The sequence below is a fragment of the Ornithorhynchus anatinus genome, chromosome 17 (assembly GCF_004115215.2).
Source record: "Ornithorhynchus anatinus isolate Pmale09 chromosome 17, mOrnAna1.pri.v4, whole genome shotgun sequence".
Taxonomy (NCBI): Eukaryota; Metazoa; Chordata; class Mammalia; order Monotremata; family Ornithorhynchidae; genus Ornithorhynchus; species Ornithorhynchus anatinus.
In genome coordinates this window covers 26,272,162-26,297,919 of record NC_041744.1, presented here as the reverse complement: position 1 = coordinate 26,297,919, position 25,758 = coordinate 26,272,162, and the positions used below count along the sequence as shown (strand labels likewise).

Sequence of the window (25,758 nt, the reverse complement as noted above, 5' to 3'; positions counted from 1 at the left end):
GGCAAATTTAGTTGTTTGATACCATTTAGATGGCAGCATGATTTTTCTTAGGTAAGTCTTAGGTAGAACGTACACCTCTTTCTTTTCAATCTCCTTAAGTTTCCTCTGGAATGTACAGCAGCTCATTTTATTTTTAAGTATTAAGTCTCCACAAATAAATATTTTTTTTTTCCCAGTTAGACAAACACTGTCTAATTCTACCAACAAGCCTCCTTGGGAGAAAAATAAGTTAATTCACTAACTGCAAACCAGAAGTTATGGTAGCTATTGAAGGGTACATGACCTTCTGGTCAATAGCTCTAAAGTCTCCACTTCCGTGACTTTTAGAAAGGCAAAAAAGATGAAAAGTTTTCTCCAAGAGTTATGAATTGATTTAGTTCCCTAAATTATAAACAAAGTTTACTCGTCAGGGCAATTTTGTAACCTCAGAGTTCCCTTAGAAATCTGTCTTTGAACTCTCTAGTCCTAAGGCTCCTATTTCCACAATATAATCTCATCCTTTTTCAAATGAGCATATTTAGCATTTAGAATGTGACTGACATTTTCTCTTTAACTTTGTGGCCTATCCTTCTTATTCTTCTTCCATTCCTTTTATGGGTTTTGTCGAACTGTATTATTATTGTTTAAGTTCACTTACCTTACAGAAATTAAATGCTTTAAATTAAAACCTGTAATATTTGCTAAGGCTGTGAAGTTGGTACACAAGCCAATAGATGAACTCCTCTCTGGATGAAAAGAGACATTACATCTAGCAAGTAGCTCGCTGACCTGAAAGGATCTGTCCTAAACTGAACTCCTCATTTCTCCCCTCAGATCATCTCTTCAACTTAACTTTTCCATCGCAGTTGACATCACTATCCTTCTCGTCTCTGAAGTTTGCAGTATTATCCTTAACTCCTTTCTTCTTTTCAACTCCTGTATTGGGTTTGTCTCCAAGTCATGTCAACATTTCTCTTCAGTATTTCCAAATCCTACACTCTCCATCCTATCAAACTTTTTTTTTTTTCCATTTCTCTGCTGACCTACTGCATCAACCTCCTTGCTGTTCTTCTTATCTCCTATCTCTTTCATCTCATGTTCATTCTTGACTCTGCTGGTCAGATCATTTTTCTAAATATTCAATCTGTACATAACTCTCCGATTAGTCTAAGCATCTTCGATGCACAGCACTGAACTAAGGGCTTGGGAGAGTACAATACAGATGGAAGCACAATCCCTGTTCAGAGTAAGCAGACAAGTGATTAGAACCCAGGTCCTCTGATTCCCAAGCCCATGGTTTTCCATTAGGCCAGCAAATGATTTATTCTTTAGAATTCACATTTGTTTATTGTTTTGCACATGAAAACTGATGGATTATTGCAAGTCTCCAGGGTAGAGTTCATCATGAATAGTGGAGAAGTAGCATGGTGTAGTGGATAGAGCACAGGCCTGAGAGTCAGAAGGTCATGGGTTCTAATCCTGGCTCCACCACTTATCTGCTGTGTGACCTTTGGCAAGTCACTTCACTTCTCTGGGCCTCAGTTACCTCATCTGTAAAATCTAGCCCAATTTGCTTATATCCACCCCAGTGCTTAGTACAGTGCCTTGCACCTAGTAAGCACTTAACAAATACCAGAATAACTATTATTATTTCTAAACCTCCAAACAGGTCTGGTTGAAAGTTAGCAATTTGAAAGTATCATGGATTCCTGCAAGTTGGCTGACTTTAAAAAAAAAAAAAAAAAAAAGGCAATCAGTCTTTGCATTTGTAGTTGGAAATCTCAGTGATTTTAAATTGGTGTCTATATCTAATTTTCATATGAATCCTGTGTATTTCTTTGCAGTTATAATATTTAATAAACATTAAGTGTTTGGGAACCTAATTCAGCTGTGGTTATCTAAGCATTTGTATAAACAGCAAACAGATACTGGCTGAGGGTTTGTACTAATTTGAATCTTTGTTCACTGTATATCAGCCAAGTGGATCCTCTAACCTCATCAAGCAGGTACTTGTGAGAATAATGGATTTTATAAAGAAAACACAGTTAATGCAACCATAAACCATTTTATGTCGTAGTTATCGGTTAAGTTGCATTCTAACATAAAGTTTTAATGAAAAAGAAACTGGTAATACAAATGAGTTTTGTAATTATGTTTTATAGATATCCCATCCATCCTTAGTAAGCCCTTTTGTACAGATGTAGAGATGAATAAAACTAGTCCTTTGTAACTCAGCAAAAGATAGTGCATGGCACTTAAAGGATGCCTGACTCCCTGTTCTAACTGTGGACTGGAATCCCGAGTTTCAAAAATGGGAATCATCGTCTATTGTGATAAGCAGCATTGCTTGGTGGGAAGAGCACAGACCTGGGAGTCAGAGGACCTGGGTTCTAATCCTGGCTCCACCACTTGCCTACATTGTATACTTGGACAAGTCACTTAACTTCTCAGTTCCCCAGTTTCCTCATATGCAAAATGGGAATTCAGTAACTGTTTTCCTTCCTACTTAGACTTTGAGCCCCATGTGGGGCTCTTTCTACCTCAGCCCTTAGTGTAGTGCTTGGCACATAATAAGTGCTTAATCAGATAATGGTATTTATTGACTGCTTACTGTGTGCAGAGCACTGTAATAAGCCCTTGGGAGAGTACAATATAATGTAAATGGTAATCAAATTCCCTGTCCACAGTGAGACAAGGAAGTCTAGTTTAATGTATGTCACTATTACTATTATCACCATATCCATCATTATTATTATTACTACCATGATTAACCTAGACATCCTTTCACTACACATGATAGAACCTGCCAAAACTTTTGTTGTAACTAAATATTCTTGTTAGATTGAAATTTTCCCTTGATTTAGATTGAATCTAATGTAATAATGTAGCCTACAGAAATTTTAATTGATCCAATGTAATAATGTAGCCTACAGAAGCTTTAATTGATAGTTAATATATTTCCGAAGGCTTAAATGTCTTTCTCTTCAAAGCAGAACAGTTAAATACATATTAGTAAATATAATACACATTTTACTTAAATGCCATTTTGCTTGCTAAAGAGTAAGCCAGTGATATATCTGAAAATAAATATTTCAAAAAATTTAATATTCTGATAATTGTCAGCAGTAACAGTATCTACATTTCAGGTTTTAAGCGTTCTTTGTGTTGCTTTTTTTGTTGTTCATTGGTTTTGCTAGTCTAAGAAATTTAAAGTCAAGGCATCAAGCTTACTGAGATTAAGGTATTTCATTATCTGAAATCAGGGTTGATAGCTCAAAGTGTTAGTAGATGAGATAAACATCCTTGACAGAAACAGAAAAGCACTTCTGTTTTACTCTTAATTAAAATCTGTAGTTGTCATTTTTTTAATGAAGGCAGTATTCACAAACTTCATTCAATTCAATCCTATTTATTGAGCGCTTACTGTGTGCAGAGCACTGTACTAAGCACTTGGAAGATCAAATTCAGCAATAAAGTGCTCAGGCAGCTCTCGTATAAGAGTCAGCTTGCTTCAGTAAATTCTAAGTTTTAATATGAAACTATAAAAGCAGAAAATTGGGCATCTCTCCAAAAGGATGGTTTCATTAAAGCAAATCTTAAAAAACTTTGCCTACATTAAGTAGAAAAGGTAAACCTTTCTTCACATTTCTTCCAAATACTTTATTTCTTCAAGTCAGTTATAGTAATTCTGTATAACTTGGATTAACAAAAGGACTTAAATAATTTGTATGAAAATTAAGTTAGTCATAACATCACACTGTAGTAAATAGTTTTTAAAGAATCATTAAATATATCAGGACTTTGAGCGCCATTGATGAATTATTAAATTTAATGTATACTGTAGATCACAGAAGCAAAGAGTGAAATGCCTGAGGGAGATATTACCCCCACGTTCATAAAATATACAAAAACTTGTCAGAAATCTTTGCTGTTGCTGGGTTTGGAAAGGTACCAGGGAGAGCAACTAAAAGTTGAAGTTTATGGTTCTCTGTATGGTTCATGACAATAAACAAGGGGTAATTTAGACATATTTATAAAATAAAGGGGCAGATCTGTTTTAGAAGTTGTACAGCTATATCCTAAGGCATTTTGGATTGCAGTTGGCAATAAATAAAATACAATTTAGGTAACACACAAAGGAAAAAAAATAGGCCATGCTTCGATAGCCCTAAGCTCTCAATTCATCTTCAGACCATTAAAAACCTATAAAATACTCCTAGTTTTGTGGCACCTCTTCTTATCCTTGCAGATATTTATATGGACAACTTGCTCACTGAAGTCACAGGAATCTGTAATTAACAGCTTTTTTGCCTTTGGCATTTGGTATATCTTTCTATTGAGGATCACTGTTCCTAGGAAACTGCTGCAGTCATGTAAACATATGGGGAGAATGATTAAAGAATTGAATCTCAAAATAGTACTTAATTAAATGTTATTTTGGCCAACTTGAGTAGCATTTAGTCATTCTAACCCCCTGTTCCTTGCTTGTCAATGTAAAACCTCAGGGATTGTACCTTTTCAATAAAGTTGCTGAGCTTCAACAATTGGCATGAAGTGGATAGAGCAGAATGATATAAATGATAGTACTTCTTGCATCACATCTTAATACTTTGAGCAGGCTCTCTATCACAAGGCTGAGCAAACACAGCAGCTTTTGAGAAGCTGAAGAGCCATTGAATTAAAGAGCCATCACATCCTCATTGTTCTTTAATCTTATTACCATAGGTCTCTTTGAGAACATGTTTTTTTTCATGGTTAAAAATTTAGGACATGGATTATCAAATACTGCTTCAAATGATCGTTTTCACTAACCTGTTGCTAGATTCAGTGAGTACTTTGGAGGCCCCCAAATTTCCAAAGCAAACATAAACCCTACTTGAACAGAAACAGTTGAGGTTGAAAGGTACCACCTGTTGCTTTACAAAACCAGGGCAGGAAGTCCAATGTAGTTTTTGCCTTTTGGTTTTATGTTGTTTTATAATTCACATTTAAATACCCCATTTAATTCTCACATTCATAAATACCAAGCTGGCACTTACCATATCTAACTCTGATTTAGCAAAACAAATTAGCATATGAGACAGTTTGTTAAAATGACCTTTGTTAATAGTTTCTGTTGCAACTCTACTCCTCTCACTTCCTTGTCTTTTACACTTTTCTCTCTGCCTTGCCATTCCCATATTCTTCCCTCCACCTTGAAACACTCACATTTTTCTCTTTTCCCACATGCATCACAATTTCATTTTACCATAGAGCAGCTGCTTTGGCTGTCTATCTTTTTTCAGAATATAGTGATCTGGTTAACCAGGGGCTATTCTTAAGAGTAAGTGGGGATGGCTTGGTCTGGGAGGGTGTATCAATTTGGTTAGGAAGCAAATATTTTGCATGCTGGTATTTTGAACTTATTTCAAGGCTGCTGAATTTTTACCCATTAAAAATGGATTTTTAAGAATATAGTAGATCAAGTGAATATAAATTGGACACTTGAGGTGATAGGTTTATCAGTTTACTCAGTACGGTAGAGTCGTAATTTACCATATGATACATTACTGACATACCAAGCCTGTTAGCAGAATCTGCACAGCTCAATCAAATGAAGGATCAAACAATTATACCATTGATTCATTAGTTTTGAAAGCCCATCCGGAAATTTCAGTTTTCCAAGTGGATTGTTTATAACGAGCAAATCATTCAGATAATTATAATAGACAACAGCCTTCCAGTCTTAGTCACTAGCTGTTCCAACAATCTCCATATTAATGGAGATTTGTTTTATTTTGTTGTATTCAAATGTCTGAAACACTAATATCCTTTAAGTGCATTTTCAGGAAGCATATAAAAAACCATGTGTGTAAGCGAGAGAGAGTGAGAGAGAGAGAGGGAGAAAGAGAGAGATAAGCAGAGAGAATGGCTTTTTAAAACTTCTCAGATGAGCTACTCTCCTCTACTCAGCCTTCTGGAAACCAAGATTGGGCATATGGGATATACACTGTCTTATGGGTGGAAAATGGAATGCCCAGGAGCGGAGTTTATTCCTCAAAAGCTGTTGTCCTTTCAGTCGATCCAGTGGTGGAATAATGAGTAGAGAGAGGAGGAGCTCAGGCCAGCCATCTAGATTGCTTCTTAAGTGTAGATAGCAATAAGCTAAAATACTTTCTAGCTCCCCAGATCCCTATCCCCTGAAGCTGAATTTAGGCATGGATAGGAATATGAAGAGCAACAAAAGTGGTAAAAGGAGAAAAGGGAGAGGGGCATGTGAGATAGCAATAGGCTTGTAACAAATGCAGAACCTATATCTTTTAGAATTATAATATGTATATGTGAGCCTGTTTATATATTCATTCTAAACTGGTAATGAGTAAATACAAATATATGTGGGGAGAGTTTAGCAACATAGATAATGTACAAAAAAATCAATTTTTTGCCCCTCATTAATATGTCAGTTTATTTCTTGTACAGTTGTTGCAGTTTTGAATTTAATATCAATAACAATAGCAGTGAGATAGCTAATTGTATGTGTTAGGTGACTGAATTTTTTTAAAATCAAGTGATAAATGATAAATTATAGGAGAATTGCAGGTGAGCAATATTAATAAAGCCTAAGACCATGTGTGTCATATAAAACACAAAAAATCAGAGTTGATAAAGCTATATAATGAATGTTTATTCAGTATCACCTGCATGCACTTCTAAGTGGATATCCAGGATTGAATTTGTATGTTAAATCTTGTGAAAATCTCTCCAATTTCCTGAAGCTCTATGAATTCCTTAATAAGTTATAAATTCAAAATTGTACTGGATTCTGATGAAGCAGAATATGGAGGACATCAGAGGCTGGACCACAATACAGATTTCTTCTCTGGTCACTTTGAACATAATAGCCGTCCATGTTCACTTTTGGTAAGTATGACTGGCTAAGAATATATTCACTCAGTTTTATTCACATCAATTATTGGTATTTATTGAATGCTTATTGTGTGCAGTGCACCATACTAAACCCTTGAGAAAATACGTTAGGGTTGGTAGAGCTGATTTTTTTCAGTTTGTATTTTTTTTAAAGTTAATAGTAAGTTGTTTTCGAATGATGACTATATCAATTTTCCACTTCATTTAGTAAATCACTTGGTTTTAATGCTGGGGCTTTTCTCAAAAATGAATTCTATTTATGGCCTTTCAGTAACGGGAATTGAGTCTGAATGCAAATAATATGCAGAATTTCCAAATAGTTGTGAACTTGCTGCCATGATCTCAGATCACTGTATTTTTGTGATACCATTTTAAACAAATCAGGGTAAGCTTCTGAGTTAAAAATAAAGACTTAACCATAGACTAGGGAAATTGTCTCTCTGACTTGAAAGAACTCACTGTTGCACTGGAATCAAATTCACCAATTTCCCTTTCCTTATTCTGCAAGTCTACTGAATATCTTACAATATTCTGTTTAGCTGGTAAAATGAAAGGCCCTTTTCTTTTGCATACAGTATGAGTCCACAGTAAAATAATGGTGGCATTTGCTGAGTATTTACTGTGTGTCGAACACTGTTCTGAGGCCTGGGGTAGTTAATCACAATGAACACAGTCCCTGAACCACATGGGCTCACAGTCTAAGTAGGAGGAAAGACAGGTATTGAATCTCCATTTTACAGATGAGGAAACTGAGGCACAGAGAAGTTAAGGGACTTTACCAGAGTCACAAAGTGGAAAATTAGCAGAACCAGGATTTGAACCCAGGTCCTTTGACTCCCTGGTCTGTGCTCTTTCCACTAGTCCATGCTAGAAAGAGAATTTAATTGTCTCTTGATTGGACCACCCCAATTCTGTAAAATTGTTTTGTCTCCATTTATCCATGAGGCAGGGAATATGTGAGTCATTTGCCTGGAATGGCAGTGCCATAAACCAAGTTTCTGATACTCCGGGTACAATCAGAGTGTTAGGAAATTTGATGAGAGATCTTGCCCCTTTTTTCTTAACGTTAGATAAAAGTCATTCATGGAATAAGGGAGATCAGTCTGATGAAAGCTGCAAGGAAAACTTTGTAAATCTTTTGAAGAATTCCAGATCTCTTATTTAAACATGTATGTTAGCAAATAATACTAAAATCAAAGAGCTAATTGAAAAGAATGCAAGAGTAGGTTGATATAGAAAATACCACAAGAAAGTTCAGAACAGGAAAACTAAGCCATTATTGCACAGCTATATTGTAAAATTGGATATTTTTAACTCTACTAAATAATGATAGTTGTATTAGTTAATTGCTTACTATGAACCAAACCTTTTGCTAAGGACTGGTGTAGATACACTTTAGTCAAGTCAGACATAGCCCCTGTTCTATATGGGGCTCACTATCTAATGGGGAGCGAGACTAGGTATTTAGTCCCCATTTTACAGGTGGGAAAAAAAACTGAGGCACAGAGAGGTTAAATGAATTGCCCAAGGTCAAAATTCTGCTAGATTGTAAACCCCTTGTGTGCAGTGATTGCTGCCCCTTGCTAGGATCAATCAGTCATACTTATTGAGTGCTTACTGTGTGCAGGGCACTGTACTAAGTGCTTGGTAGGGTACAGACAACAGTCTAAAGGGGAACAACATTACTATAAATGAATTGCGAATATGTACATATGTGCTGTTTGGCTGAAGGCAAGGGTGGTGTAAAAAAAGGAAGCCCATCAAAGGGCAGGGACTGTCTCCGTTACCGATTTGTACATTCCAAGTGCTTAGTACAGTGCTCTGCACATAGTAAGCTCTCAATAAATACTATTGAATGAAAGGGAGCAACTCAGAAGGGAGTGAGAAATGAGGAATTGAGGTCTTAGGGAAGGCCTCTTGGAAGAGATGTGCTTCAGTAAGGCTTTGAAGGTGGGGAGAGTAATCATCTGTCAGGTATGAAAAGGGAAGGCTCTCTAATCAATATGTAAATCATATTTATTGATCACTTACCTTGTGTGAAGCACTGTACTAAGTACTGTACTAAGTACAGTATAACAGAGTTGGTAGAAACATTCCCTGCCTGCAACAAGCTTACAGTCTAGAGGACATTATCCGTAGACATTGTCATTGAAAACGAAGGGCTATTAGATATATAAAGTCCAGATTTATTTAGACTTGAAGGCCCACAAGGACAGAGGCTTTGTCCAACCCGATAAACTTGTATTTACCCCGGCTTTCAGTACGTACAGTGCTTGATACACAATAAGTGCATAACAAACACTGTAATTATTCTAAACTTTCCCCACTTATGATGATGATAATGGTATTTGGCATTTATTACGTGCCAGACACTTTTCTAAGAGCCTCCAGGCCAAAGGCAGGACATGGGAGCGAGGTCGGAATTGGGAAAGACGTGATCGAGGTCCAGTGAGTAAGTTGGCATTATAGGAGTGAGGTGTGTAGCCTGGGTTGTAGGAGAACAGCGAGTTGAAGTAGGAGGGGGCAAGGTGATTGGGTACTTTAGGATATCACAGCAGTCCCTGCTGTTTTACCAGAGCAGAAGAGTCACTCAGCAGTTGCAAAATCCTGAGTCAATACATTTAATTCAGATGAGATGTGATACATCTGAATGGGAGTCTTCACAGCTGGAATGTGGCATATCATACAGTGATTCAGCACAGGCAGAGAACTCACTGGAGGGGAGTGGGGACCAAACCAATGCATTCTTATTCCCATAGCTGGAGCTTCAAGTTAATTCATCTTTTAGATAAGAGCATTTTTCTCCTCCAGATTAGCAGTAAATGAACAGGTGAAAAAGACCTCAAATCCCAAAGAAGCCAGATTGCTACTTCCCAGATGTACTCAAGGCCAAGCCTCAAAAGAAATCAGCATAGCCTGCTCTTGAAAATATCTTGGTAAACTGTGGCATTTCTGCCCAATATACCTGCACATATTTGCTAGAAGTTCAATTTGCATGTTCAATAATCCATAGGATCTGCTGAATAAGTTTGAAGTCTGTGCCATCAAAGAGAGTAACAAAGCGAGCTTGCAGAATTCTTAAAATAGCCTTCAATGCTGTAACATTAGGTGGTACTGTCTCTTGATTTTTCTTCTATCAATTGAGCCTGTGAAACTGGGGAAATCTCAGATGACAGTTAAGTACCAAGGACGCTTGTCTCAGTGCAGAGCACCTCTAAGCACCTCCTAAAAACTAAAGGGAACAACTTTAAATGTGCTCTTTGCTTCAAAAACATCTAAAGTACTTGAGGTTACACATTTATTTCAAAATATTCCCAGCAAGATTTCAGCAAAAAACAACCACTATTAGTAGCCTGAGCTCAGATTATATTTGAGTGTTAAATCCCAGTAATTCTGTAAGCATTTTAATTTGGGGATAAAAGTATTGCTCAGTGCATGGGATTTCTTCTGTGGAATTGTCATTGATTGCTCTGCATTTAGTCCTATTTTCAGTAACTACAAATGTCACTTGAATTATCTCCTTTTTACAGTGGGAAATTTTCAGGTAGTGTAGTTATCGTCCTGATAAACTGTCTGACAAAGCTGCTTGCTTTTTTTAATAACTTAGTTACACATAATGCATTTAGAACACAGCAGTTGGTGCAATGCCTTTTGCTCCTACTATACCATATGGCTTGCATATAAAGAAGAATAGAGACATTGGTTAGAAAAGAATTTATTCAAACCTTTCTTTCAATTAATCAAGTTCTTTAAACTTTATCCTGGTTGTGTATTATACTGCTTTGTTCAGTGTTGTAAAGTAGATGAAGGAATATAAATTTCTGAATTAAAATCTTATTGATGCCAGTTTTCACCTTGGCCCTACCACACACCAATCAGTGCTAGAATATGATTTCTTTTTCCTTAGAGACAGTTTACAGACTAAAGCATTTGCATGAAGACTGAAATGATCTAAAGCCCTTTGTGACCCTTATTTTTCAAAATAGGCATTTGCATATCTTTCATGACAAGTATTTGTGTGTTTAGACTGTTAAGAGTCTGCTGTGTTTTTCTTGAAGGAAGATTTTTGTTCTGCAGACACGATGTAAACTAAAGTTTTTGATCTCTAAATGATCTCTGTCTGAAGAGTGGGAAAATGATTGATTTTTATGCCATAAAATCCTTTCCTATTTCATTTTACCTGCTACTGTGTATCTGATGATGGAAGCAGTTGCTCTTAATTGTGATTCCTGTTTAACCTAGATTTTTAAATTTTAGAGATTAAAAAATGGTGAGTAGGGGGATAGAGATTATATATATATCTCTATATAATATAGATATTATATGAAGATAAGATGTGAACTTCTCTCTCAGTTCTGTTTTAAGAACCAAAGTCCCTAATGTAGAAATCAACCAACTCAGTGAGGATTGTGAGGATTACAATGTGAGGATTGTGAGGATTACAATGTGAGGATTGTCCTTTAATGCCTATTCTGTGCTACAGACATGCAGTCAGAGTCTGTGATAATGCAGCATGCCAAACCCAAACCAGCTCACATGGTAGGACAAATGTTCCCTAATTCCTTAAACATGTTCCAGCCAAAATGCTTATGGAAAATATGCTCTATCACAGAACTGAGTGTGAATGGTTTTTGCTACTTTGCAACCTCACTTCAGAAAAAAATGTGGTGTATATCCAGTTAATAATTGCAAGTCTTCCCCATAGCAATAGGCGCCAATTTTTCCTTGTCAGCACAGAGGCAAAGGCAGCCAGGAATTTTAGGGGGAATGAGGGCTGGGAGATAACCGGCTTCCAACAGCCAAAAGGCCACAATCTGGGGTCCTTTTAGCCAAATTAGAAACTCTTGGGTCTTGTTAGAGACCTGGAATGAGCAAGTCTGGGAGTCCAGCTAAGAAAGATGTGAGGACAGTCCTTCCCATTTAACTCCATGGAGTAGATATCTATTCCTATAGTGTGAAGATCTCAACAGTTTCCCTGAGTTTATGAGACTTTCCTAAAGCCACCTTAGTGGGAGTTCTAGAAGCAAGAAAGTAAAAAAAAGAGGGGAGCAGGGTAGAGGAAGGCATTATGAGAGTTTTGAGTCCAGAGATTCTTCAGGGCTTTGCTTTGCATCTAAGTCACAGGGTCTCACATCATCCAAAGCCTTCCTGATTGTGACTCAGATGCTTGATTCAAAGCAGCCTGAAAATTTCAGGATTAGAATTCACAAAATCATATTTCTGAAGCTTTACTTAATCTTAGAGCAAAGTGGAAGCTTTAGCTCTTTGAATCGTGTTGGCTCATAAACTAAGTAATGATTTGAAAATCTAACACCTTTGATTTCTGGTTCCACCTCCCATCTCGCAACACAAATTTAAATTGAGACTAATGCTAATTCCTTGAACTCCTTGTATGCACCTAACCAGGTCCTTTTAGTAATTTCCCAACTGCACCAATCCCCCATTATAATACTTTTCATGCTCTTATGCTTTAATGCTAATGAATTTTAATGATAAAATTCATTGTAGCACTCCCACAGCTTGTGAAAATGCTCCTGTCTTGCCCATAAATGTGCTCTGATCATCATGTGTAAATTATATATGTATTGGGCCTACATAAGTCCACTGCATAGCCACCATCCACTCTTACATACCCAGCTGCTAGGTTTATATGGAACTGACCCTTCAAGTAAATTGCAGTACAGTTATGATGGTCAGCAATGACACTTAAGAAAACTGGGTATCACAGTGGTTACACACTGTGGTTATAGGTATGCCATATAATGCAGTGATGCAATCAATGGTATTTATAAGTACTTATTGTATGCAGAGAACTATATGGACTAAATGCCCACAAGAAGCATCCAGTCTATAGGGGAAGATGGATTGGACAAGAAAATGTTAGTGTCACAGAAATCCCTATTACCTACTCTGTGCTATTGAAGATATTAAAGTATAACCTGCTAAGTTTTCTTTGGCATAGGTTTTTCCCTTGCTTTTGAGCTTTTTCACTGGCTTGAAAAGTGATTATAGCCATTTTAATTCTGCACAGATAATGGAAAACTATTTGAAGGAAATAATGTCAACAGAAAGTGCCTTTTTGCTGAGTAGAGTGTATGAACGATAATAATGGTATTTAAGTGCTTACCATGTGCCAAGCACTGTTCTAAGCACTTGGGTAGATACAAAGTAATCAGGTTGTCCTGCATAGGGCTCACAGTCGTAATCTCCATTTTACAGATGAAGTAACTAAGGCACAGAGAAGTTAAATGGCTTGCCCAAGGTCACAGAGCAGACAATGACACAGCCAGGATTAGAATCCACAACATCAGACTCCCAAGCCCTTGCTCTTTCACTAAGCCATGCTGCTTCTCAAAGATAAAACTTTGACATTTAAATGCAGAATTAACATATACACAAGGTATCAAATTCACAATCTGTCAACATTAGTACTTATACTGGATTTTTCTCAATTTTTAAATATACTGTTTTGGTCAAAATTTGGGGTCCATGGGGTGCATTATTAATGTACCTCATATTTTTCTGGTGGCTAATTTTACTTTGTTGAGTGCTCTCTTAACACTGTTTTAATGAAACCATTTAGGAGTACTATGTGGGATATAGCAGTAAGTATGTAAAAAGTGTGAAACTTCTTTAAGAGTCTGCCAAAAACTGCAGTAATTGCAGGTAGTCCACATTGTGCAACCCCTCCTGTTTAGGAAGCCCTCCATGGAGGTCAGCACAGAAGTCTGCAGGTGAAAGAGGTGAGCAGCTCAGGACCCTTGATGCTTTGCCCATTTAGAACTCTTTGACACCAAATTTGCCCTCCTCCCAATCCACCCTAAAGAGATCCTGTATATAGGGGCAAAAGTATAAAATAGGGCTATAGGGAAAAGGGCAGAAGGCTGGCATCTTCTCTGCCAGGGAATTCTGTTGATGAAGAATCCAGTTGGGTAATGATGAATTTGGTATGATGATAATGATATGATTTGGATGTCATTTAGTTGGCTTATTTTTTAGCCCAATTCATCCACATGTAGTGAAGTTCTATGGAGAACCCTCATACCACTTCTCCTTGCACCCCCTGGACACATTTGTTCCAGGTCTTTGTGTTCCCTTCACTGGAAGATTTGGGCACCGACTCTGAGCTGAGGAAATCAGCAGTGGGAACTGCAGTGGAGGAAGGCTTGGCAGTGAATAAATACGTTGGATCCCAGTGATCAAGTGATCCCAAGACTATATCCTATACCTGAGAGTAGTCAGACCAGTTGAAGATCAAACTCTGCGTTGGAAAACAGATGAATGCCCATCCTAAATTTAGCATATCTTGACCTCAAAACAAATCTTAAATAATGCAGCCTTCTCGGGATCTAAACACCAGGGCTGTCAAGTCTGGCATGCTGCATCAGGTGGCCCCAGAGGTGAGACTTGAGGAAAGGAATACTCTTGGAGAAAGGAATACTGAGAGTTGTGAAATTTGAAACCAGTGTCAGGTGATGCAAATTGCAAATTCAGTGTGGCTATTTATTGAATTAGATGTACTGAAGTGTCTGGACTCAGATGAGCTTCAAATTCATTCATTCAGTAGTATTTATTGAGCACTTACTATGTGCAGAACACTGTACTAAGTGCTTGGAACGTACAATTCGGCAGCAGATAGAGATAATCCCTGCCCAATGGTGGGTTTACAGTATATTCAAGATGTACAGGCTGTTAGGGCAGTTTTTTATATGTACACAGGTTAACAATCAATTGTTTAACTCCTAATCTCTTATTATTATTATCATCCCTAGTTAACCTATAATGCAACATTATTGAACAACCCCAAGTTAAAAAAATAAAAGGTGCTGTCAAACTCACCCTGCTGCAAAAATAGTGCACAAGCTGTTCTATCAACTACTTGGCTCGCTGAATCCAAGTAGTCTTGTGTTGTCGCACTTATGGACTTTATTCCTTAACAACACTTCAGCCAGAAGATGTAATGCAAACACAGTTTGTGGCAGAATTGAGGGTTTTTACGTTGTTCTTTGATCTCATAAGTTATAAATGTTATATTTTAAAATTCAGATTATTTTGTTCAATATCTAGGATCTTGGGAATGCACGAAGGCACTTTACAGTATTTTCTATGGCAAGCTCAACTGTATGTATTGCTCTCTGAACACTTCATCGACCCAATTAAGAGCACTAATCAAGGTTTTTCAGTATAATGGAAATCAGTAGGAAAATAGTTTGACCAAGAATATACACTGAGAAATCCCTGAGTTTGCCGTTAAACAACTGGATTTCCTTAACTTCATCATCTCTTTTCATTTTTCACCTCTTTTTTTGCCTTCATTGGCTGAGCCAAAGCGGTATTGTTTGAAAGTGTTCATTTGGAATTATGTAATTTTAAAAAAAAAATACCATTCTAGAACATAATACAATTATGGTATTTATTAAGTACTTACTATGAGTTAAATTCTGCAGTGGATACAAGGTCATGTGATTGGATTCAATCCCTGTTCCACGTGTGGCTAGTAATCTTATCCCCATTTGATAGATGAGGAAAAAATAATAATAATGTTGATATTTGTTAAGCTTTTACTATGTGTCAGGTACTGTTATTTGAGGTAGATGCTCTGGGGTAGATACAAGATAATTGGGTTCAACACAGTCCCTGTCCCACATGGGGCTCACAGTCTTAATCCCCATTTTACAAATGAGGGAACTGAGAAACAAAGAAGTGAAGTGACTTTCCCAAGGTCACACAGCATACAAGTGTAGGAGTTGGGATTATAACCCATGACCTTCTGACTCCCAGGCCTGTGCTCTTTCCACTAGACCATGTTGCTTCTCAACTTGCCCAAGGTCACATGATGGTCCATTGTCTGAACTGGGGCTCAAATCTGATTCTCCTGATGCCCAGTCACATGCTCTTTCCAATAAATAGAAATAACTCACCCTGAATATAGAGATGATCTCTTTTGTATTTTATCTATCAGACTGTCATTACTGAAGTACTACCATGCTTCTTAGAGTGCTTCGATGTAGTCTTCAAGTCCCTTTAGCCAGAGATCGTGTCTCCCAACTCTTTTGATTGTATACTCCCAAGAGCATAGCACAGTGCTCCGCATATAGTGAACATTTACTAAATATCATTGATTTAGTTGCTTGATTTTTCCTAACTCCTCTGAGCTATTTGGCCCCTCTACAAGAGTGAAAAATTTTAATGGAATAAAGCCCTTTAATTTTAAAGTAATTGTTGAATATCTCTGACACTAAAATTAGTTTGTCAGTCTAGCTGGACTATAGACAGATTTAATTATTTCTAGATTAGTGACACATCAGGTAGACAGGGAAAAGTGTAGATGTCATCTATGTAGATTGTATTTCACATGATATTCTAATTGACAAGCTTAAAAAGTATTGCCTCAGCCATACTTTTCAGATCATTCTAAATTGGAGAAAGGTTACTGAAACTTCAGAAATTTTAGAGTAAAATTTAAAATGACCTGAGCACATGGGAAAAAATGGTCTGTCGGGAAGATGTAAATTCAGTAGGGACAAGTGCAAGTAGTACGCTTTGGGATGCAAAACATAAATGAATAAAAAAATAAATTCAGAATAGACAGTCATATTTATCGAGCACTTAACAGTGTGCAGAGCACTGTAATAAGCACCTGGAAGAGTACAATAGAAAAATAGAGACATTCCCTGCCCATAACGAGCTTTCAGTCTAGAGAGGGAGACAGACTTTACATACAATAAGAATACAAGAACAGCTGCTAGACAAAAGATATCCTGAAATTCATAATAAAACAGAAGGTTAGTCTGCATCAACAGTATAGATTTTAAAAGACCAACATAATTCTGTGATGTATTAATAATAATAATTCTGGTACTTGTTAACTTCCTGCCAAGCCCTGTTTTCCTGAACTGAGATAAATGCAGGAAAACTAGGTCAGACAACCCCTTTGTCCCACATAGGGCTCACAATTTACAGATGATGAAACAGAGAACCGAATTGACTTTTCCAATGTCATACAGCAGGCAAGCAGCAGAGCTTAGAACCCACTTACCCTGATTTCCAGGCCTATGCTCTGTCCACTAGACCACACTGCTTGAACATGCAAGGTCCAGGAGATAGTCTTTCCATTAAAATTCTTTGGTCAAACCCTCTTAGCACAGGTAGGTCAACATTTAAAATAATGGAAAAAATATAGAGAGTTAGAAGAGCATCTGAAATGATTAAGGAATATCTGTAGATCTTGTGAGAAGAGTGAATAGAAAGGTCAAGGGATGATTTAAAATTGAAGCATATCAAATTTTTTGTTGAAGAGTCTTAATTTGCTCTTGGTCTTATCAGATCCTTGAATAAGAAGAATTTTGGTTAAGAAATAAGAATATCATGACTAATAGGTTGGTAAAACACTCAAGCACTACTGAGGAAATAGGTTAAGATCAGTCAACCAATGGTATTCATTGAGTGTGTGCTGTGTGCAGAGCACTCTACTAAGCGCTTGGGGGAACTAAATACAATAGAGTTGGCAGACAATCTCTTTAAAAGGAGTTTTCATTCTAAAGGAGGAGACTCATTAAAATAAATTCATGTAGGAGAAATGGGAGAGTATAAATATATGTGCATAAGGGCTGAGAGGCTGGAGGTGGGTTGAATATCAAGTGATTATGAGTTACAGATCCAAGATACATAGGTGATGCAGAAGGGAGAGTATATGGGGGAAATGAGAACCTAGTCAGAGAAGGCTTCTTGAAGGAGTTGTGATTTTAATAGTGATGTGAAGAAAAATATGGAATGCTTCACCAATTTGCATGTTATCCCTGGTGATCTCTTAGGAAAAATCAAGGGCAAGCATCTGTCCATCAATAGTATTTGTAGAGTACTTACTATGTGCCACTGTACAAGCACTTGGGAAAGTACAAAATAACAGAGTTTGTAGACATAGTCTCTGCTATGCTGGATGGATTCATCATTCATGTGGCTTATGGGCTGAGACACAGTAATTTAAATATTTGAGCTTTGAGCTTTATTATTCTCAATTCTATGGCAAGAGAGTAAGGGCTTCGCATCTTATGCCCACTAATTCTTGCCATCCCATCTGTTCTGCAGGAGACCTGCAGACCAGATGAGGCTTTGTAAACCCCAAATGCTCCCTCCCATAGAACAAAAGCCACCAGCACTAAATGAGAGGCAGGGCTACGGGTATTAGAATCTCATCTTCAAAATGAAGTCTCATGACCATGGGGAAGCAGATGAAGGGAGTGTAAGGACTAGGTCACACGTTATACTGTAACACATTCTGAATTAATGGAGTTTAACACTGTAAATAGAAAAATCTAGTAAAATATTGTTTAAAAAATTGACTTTTCTCCTCCAGCGTGCATTGTTAATAATTGAGAAAAGAATCCTGCAGTGACCACGTATACTTGCAAAATATTGTAGTTAATAGTATTGTAGAATTACCCACAAAGACTTTCCATGCCAGTGTTATCTTAGGTGGTCTCTTTGTGATTGGAATTAGAATCATAAAAGTACTTATGGAAAATGTCCCACATCACTTTGTTTCAAGAGCTTTTATTAGAGATAGATTGATCAATCAATCTCCTGCTGAAATAGATTAAGCAATAGCAAATGAAGATTGTGCTTATTCTCCTAAATAGACTCCTTTCTGCTTCATCAGTGATGCTCTCTAAGTGGTAAATCAAGGCACTATTCTAGAATCATTTTATTAAAGCAAACAAAGTTGTTTCCGATCTATAGATGGTTGCTCCAAATGTGTTTGATTTTATGCCTCTGAGGAAAGCATTTTTATAAGATGAATCAAATGAAATATATTAGTGAAAAGGCAACTGAAATTAGGAAGTCAAGTTCTTATTTCTATTAGGCATTATTTGTCCAGTTTTTCCCTGAACTTCACTTTAAACTGAAATTATCCAACCTAAAGATTCCAAAAATGTATTCTGCGATTTTGAAACTGGTTTCAGAAGACAGTTGGACAAATAGGCATGAAAGAGAGACAGTTGCATATCAATGAAAATGAGGTTATGGAATTCAATAATAGCTTCCAAGACCAGAGCTCCGTCTGCCATGAGTGGTGTGACAAACTAACTGCAAATCATGTCAGTATTCCCTTTTTCCAAGTCCTTCTGTTACAATTCCATATTTTCCGTCAATTTTACTGATAGAAGAAAGTACAAGTGAAATATAAGCAGTAAGTAAAAAGTAGCTATGCACTGAAGTTCCTGGACCTTTTTTTTCCATTATTTGAAAGAACAAAATCAATTCCAGATAAGATTTTACTTGTTGGCTTCATTTCAAACTCATTCATTTGCAAAAACAGGAATTCCACTAGAACTAATGCATTGAAATTAAGTTGTCAAAATAAAGTGTATCCTCCTAAAAGGTTATCTTTCTGTAGTTAGAATGAATTTTGTTATCCATTTGAGAAAACGTAGGTTATTTTGCGTGATACCTTTGCTAAATGTAGAATTTTATTCTCAATACTCTATTTGAAAAGAGCATCTTTGCTTTTAGAGATACTTTGTGCCCCACTGAAGAATACTGTGCTATTTGAAAAACCAGGAAGGGAATGTGGAGAAGTTTCTTGTGTTTTTACTCTCTTTGTAGTGTATATCATACTTAGAACGGTAGTCATTTTACCCCTCAATTTGAATCATTAAAGACTTGCCCCAAATTTAAAACATTGTGGTGATGTTCAAAGTTAATAAACATTTTACTGTAACATTGGTAAATACTTTACAAATGTAGTGAGAATTATCAACATTGTATGGGTAAAGTGCTTTCACCACTGAGAAATATGATTGAAACACAGTACCATAATTTTAAAATCCTGTTGAAAACATGTAACATGCAGCCTTTATAAGGATGACTGACTGCCTTTGCCACTGAAAACTACCAAGTCAAGCAGATGCAGTCTTAGTTTTTACTCGTGCTGTTTATTCAGGTCACGGGGATATTGAGGTTATAAAAATTAATATATAATTATAATTATTATATTAAGTATAGTTTCATTCTACTCCTGTAATCTGGTAATAGTAGTGTGGCATAGTGGAAAAAACATAGAGTTGGGAGTCAGAATATCAGGATTCTACTCCTGGCTCTGCTGCTAGTCAAGTATGTGACTTATGAGTTGATTGTTGTGTGCCTCAGTTTCCTCATTTGTAAAATGTTATCATTCCTACTTAGTCTTTGAGCCCTATGTGGGATAGGAACTGTGTCCACCATGATTTTTTTTTGTATCTACCCTATCATTTAGAACTGTGCCTGGCACAATAATGTAAGCACTTAAGAAGTACCACAAACACCTCTCAGATATCTACTATCACTTCAATTTTTTGGATTTCTCTCAGAAGTGAGCTTTTGCTTCTCATCTGAGATTATTACAAGTATATCATCGAACTATCCTCCAGTGCTGCCATTTATAGCATGCCCACTCAAGGACACTTGCCCCATCTTGAGCCCATGTTAGCATCCTTCCAAAGAACAGAACCAAATGCACATTTATTTATGTATATTTATATATATTTCCTTTTTAAGTTTTGCAAAATGTATTGCAGTCTTTTAAAGACGTAAAGATGAAACCCAAACCCAAGCAATTCAGATAACCTATGCCAGTCCTCAGACAGCAAGTGTTTACAATCAAGTTATCTATTACAAACCTGAAAATCCTTTCTCTAACAATGCTGGACATTCTTAAACTAGGTAAGATAACTTGGATTGCTCTAGCTAGCAGTGGTTAAAGCTTCACCCACATTGAAATAACTTCTAAAAGCTTTCCCATTTTCAGCGGAAGATTAGGGAACGATTGCTAAACGGCTACTTAATACCATAATATAAATTTCTCTCACAGCTCCAAAGTCTGCTTAAGTCATCTTTAATCTAAAGTGCTTTTAATATTCAGATCTTTCCAAGTGTGTGGTGTATACTCTTCATAGTAAAAGATTTGTGGACTATCACAGAAGCCTCATGGAGAAAACACTATGCTCACTGTTGAGAGTTGAGATGCATTGAGCATTCCATCTGGTTCCATAATCATCAGTTTATGTTCTTGTTTTCATCTTTTTCTAAGGCAGTATTTGTGTTGCATCTTTCATTCTAATTCCAGACTCTCTAAGCTCTTGCTGTCACCAATCTAGCTCTTTCTTGAATATCACATGCCTGATAAGCAAAATATTTTAAATATGCACACTGTCACAATGGAGCTAGCAATGTTTGATTCCTTGGGAGTTTTTACTTTGACAGGTTTTCGAATAGGTTAACATATCCAATGGGTAAAGTGGTGCATAGGGAAAGAACTGTCTGCATAGTCATTTGGTTGGTTTTTATTTTGTGTAACCTCCAATGTGCTTACACAAGTGTGCCCAATAATTCTCTTGTAGTCTCACAAGCATTTAGTACAGTGTCCTGCACATAGTATACAGTACCCTGCACATAGTAAGCACTCAAGTACCATTGACTGTTTGAATCCTAGGGGCTTTCATGTGCGATTTAGATTGGCTTAATTCAAATTCTAGTCATCTGTTTAAGGAGTAGTTTGAGAAATTTATGCACTTTTGTAATTAGGAAAACAAAATTAAATTCACATGACCTAGAGTTACTATGAACCTTTTAATTATTTCTTTGTTTATTTGTGGTTCAAAAAAAAAGTAAAAATATTTTCACAAACTGCAACTAAAGATGCTGTAATGAAAATGGCTGTGCAGAGCATTACTTGCCCACTGTCAGTATTTACCATTATAAAGTGTCATCACAGACCTGGGGACAACTTTAATTTCCAATGCAGTAGTTTGTCACCACTATGAAGTCTATCGACCTCTAGTTCTCGTTTAAAACTGGCCATTGCAAATCATAAAGAGCCCTCTAGTGGTCCTTGCTTAAAAGTATTACTATGTAGCATAAGACTATGATTAAATGTTTTGTGGGAAAATACCTATATGCTAATATCCACAAAGTCCAAGGAGTTAACATAATTAAAAGTCAGCATAGGCTTTCAATACGTTAGAAGTAAAAAAAGAAAAGCTTTAGGAAGGGGTTAGTCAAAGTCATGTATTTAAAGTGGTTTATGTTTTTAAATATGTATCGGGTGTGAATGATTTTTCTCTTCTTCTCTTTAGGTCTACATTCCAAGCAGAGTGGCTATTGTGCTCCAGAACATGGATCTCCCAAACTGAAGACCAACAAATCTATATCCATTCTGTGCAGGTGCAGAGGGTATTTCCTGCTTCAGTATTCAGCATCACCGAGTTTATATGTTGAAAGCTTTTAAAAGCAAAATACACTGTATGTAATATTAGGCACCTGAAATTAATATTAATATATTCACTTGATTAGCTGGGTGTCATATTCAGAAGCCCAATTCAGGGTACATATATATATATGTATGTGTATATATATATATATATATGTATATGAGACAGAAATAGATAAAATTTTATTTTTGCTCTTTCAGTGTTAAAGAATACCCGTATTCTCAAATGAGGTGGCATGTTTGAAGTTTTACAGATAATTTTATTTTCTAGGTCCCAGTCATTTCTTTAATCTCCTTGGATTTCAGAATTAAATTAATCATTCTTTGCCACTATTTTCAATTAATTTAAAGCATAGCCTATATTAAAAATTGGAGAACTACAGGTTCATCTATTCGAGTTCTCTCCTTTTCCTGCAAATAATAAGATACCAAGATCCTTTTCTTAAATTCAGGTGAGAAGAACTTCTGCAATTATCAATGTTACTCTAAGGGTTTTTTCCCTTAAATGTCTATAATGACTTCAGTTGGGTACATTTGGATCATACTGGTTTGATCCCCAGATCCTGAGCAGCTGATAAGTATAGTGTCCTCATGGAATTTCATGAGCTAGATTATGATGGTAAATATATTTTATTTACTATAGATGAGTAGTTTTTGGAAAATATTTCCATTTTGACCAAGTTTGGGGTCCATACACATTGGGAAATAGATCTGGAATCATACTAAAGAGGTATCAAAATATAACCTCTAGGTTGCTGGCTTTCTGTTGACAGAAAAGTCTCCTTAAAAAGGTCATATCTAGCTGGCAGTGAGGACATCAAAATTTGCTTAAGGATAATAATGAATAAGGGGGTTATTAGCAATATTGTCTCACGGCCAATACTGTAAGTTAATCATCTTTCAAGGATGCTTCAGATAGTGCATTACGGCAATATTCCCTAAAAGTGTCTTAGAAGAGTTACATGACTTCCAAAGGTGCTTTCCATACAAGGCATACTTTATTCCCTGGGAAAATATACCTTAATTTGTTTTCCAAGCCTCTCAGAAGTTAGTAGTAATCTTCTCTGTAAAATGCATTATTCCAACAAGTGAGTATTGATCAAATACTTTTCTTGAGAGTGAATTGCAATTTATGATAGTATTTCAAATTTTTAGGCTAATAGAAAAATTCTCCAGTAGAAAACATTTTTGTTTTACTATTGCTAGTTCTATCTATTAAGCATTTATCATAAAATATGTCTTTTAGAAAGGGCAGAATATTGAAATATGAGAGCATAAAGGATGAGAAAACCATGTGTTCACTTGTGTAATCCCTAACTCGAATGATAATTTGAATGTCTTTGAAAGAATGAATGATCTTGGGTGATAATATTGCATGCTGGGAAACATGAGCCTGAAAGCCTTTGGTGATGCATTTCCCATTAAAAGGGGTTTATGAATATCCCAGCACTGTCATAATCTGTGCACTCTGATATAGATGAAGACACAGTGTGCCATCATGCTGTTAAGTGTTCCAGTTTATATTCTCCTACCTTAGCATTAATTTTGTGGTATAGGGGCTGTGAGGGCATTTCCAGACGCTGTAGCTTAAAAATGACAAGAAGTTATTCTAACAACTGGAATCAATTTTTATTTTTTAAAAATTGTGACCTTCAGAGTGAGGTCAAAACACCAGTGTAATTATGTACTATGTTTTCTTTATATTGATTGATTTTGCTAATGTATTCCCTAGATTTCACTGGCTTTAGTTGCATGGTTCCACAATGTATGTAAGGTAATTACCCTTGTCAAGGTTTTGTGCAAGAGAAGCGATGAATGTGTGCAGCTGAGAAGGAACTATGAAAATAAATGCAATAAAATATTAAGAGTTGAAAATAAGAATATAGGTGTCCTGTCTGTCTCAGCATAGGAAATTACAGCATGTTATTTCTTGAAGTGAATTTTATTGTATTCAGAACCCTGAGTCTGTGAATTTGCCTCATAAAGAAGTTGTGTGACAGTACCCTATTCTTTTATTTCTAATAAATATAACAAATATGTGAATATTCTTATTCTTTTCGGACTCTTTAATTATGCTTTTCCCAAGCTTAGTTTGTTAGTAATATGTAGCCATGGTGTTATTAGATACCAGAAAGCATATTAATAACATGACTGTGCACATTTTCAAAAACTAGAATTTGAATTTTTAATTGTATTTGTTTTCCCAAAGATAAGATGGGTGGCAACAACACAGGCAAGTGAGTGCTGTATGTACAAAAGCAGAAAGTGTTGTTACTTTTGACTGTTAGGTCTGCATAATTTTGCTCAGTAAATCAGGTGATAGGGTCCTATGAAAAAATGTCATGGAAAATGTATTGTGTAAAGAGGTGAGAAAGAAAGCATAGTATTAGAATGTGGGGGTCCTAAAATATTTTTTCCTTAAGGTCACAAATCCATTTTAACTCACTTTGCTAGCCATTATCCAAGATTCTTTAGCCCTTTTTTGGGGGTGGGGGGGACTTGGCCTGTTTTACTGAATATGCTAAAATAGTATGGATTAAAACAGTGAGCTTCCTGTCCACCCAACATTTAACTTATAACTGAACAATTCACTGAGTAATGATCTCTTCTAAGTAATATATTATAGACAAGGGGAAAAAAACACTCAAGCATAAGCAATGTCATGTCCTTCTGAGCAAAATGCATTTGTCATTCACAGTGTTGTGGAATTGTAATGTAGTTATATGATTCTAGTGAAGCCTACTTTTTAGTCAAAAAAAATCACAGATGTCTGCTTAATTTTCCTTCTTATCACCGTGTTACAGGTATTTTATTGTACAACTTCTGTGAAGAGCTACAAAGGAATAACAAAATATGGTTTGTTTTGATTTTTTTTTCTTCCAGGACTTGTTACCTGTATTGAATTTTTTTTCTGGGCTTGCTGTTAAATTCTTTTTTCTATCTGTTTGCCTGCTGTCCACCCTCAGAGAGTTTATAATCTAATTAAAATTTGTAGGCTAGGGCAAATTGCACTGAACTACTGAAGGCTTCAAGCCAAATCCATTAGTTACTGTTATGTCAGTAAATTAGAATATACTCTATATACCATTGGCAAGCCGGGTAGCTCTTTTTAATATTATGCATTGGCTTTGAAAACAAGTGTATTTCCTTTAAAGGAAAATGATATTTCCAAGATACAAGAGATGGTTAAGTGCAAAGTATTCTTCTCTTATATGTTTGGCTTGGAGCAGTCAGAAGACTATCTGGACTAGCACTGAGATGGTCAGGGAGTGGCAATGCTAAAATGGTGCCTTTTCCCAATAAGATTTAATTTTTAAAACATGCCTCTCTTCAAAAGCCCTACCTGTTTCACAGATTGTGGATGTGGGGGAAAAATTTGTACTTATGTCAACTCATAGACACAGAAATTTAGTCATGGAGAAATAATTTCCTAGATGGTACTGTAGTGATCTGAAAGAAGAATGAAGAGGTATGTACTGCTATCTAAACGTAAGCATGTCTTTCATTTTTCCCTGAGAAGATTTGACTCAGTCAACTAACTCACTGTGTCACTCAGTTGCTTTGGGGCAGATAAAGGATGAGGATTTGCTACTTGTAGAAGCTGACTGTCTGACCTACTATCAAAC

General features: G+C 36.4%; 1 protein-coding gene across 1 annotated transcript in view; it reads left to right on the top strand.

The window, feature by feature from the left end:
* Positions 1 to 24,177, top strand: part of GBE1 (1,4-alpha-glucan branching enzyme 1) — a 182,242-nt gene extending 158,065 nt beyond the window's left edge. The window contains exons 15-16 of the mRNA XM_029082122.2: positions 6,762 to 6,879; positions 21,999 to 24,177. Coding sequence (XP_028937955.1) covers positions 6,762 to 6,879; positions 21,999 to 22,055 — 175 coding nt within the window. The 3' untranslated portion in view covers positions 22,056 to 24,177. The remainder of the gene's footprint in view (positions 1 to 6,761; positions 6,880 to 21,998) is intronic.
* Positions 24,178 to 25,758: the final 1,581 nt, after the last annotated feature.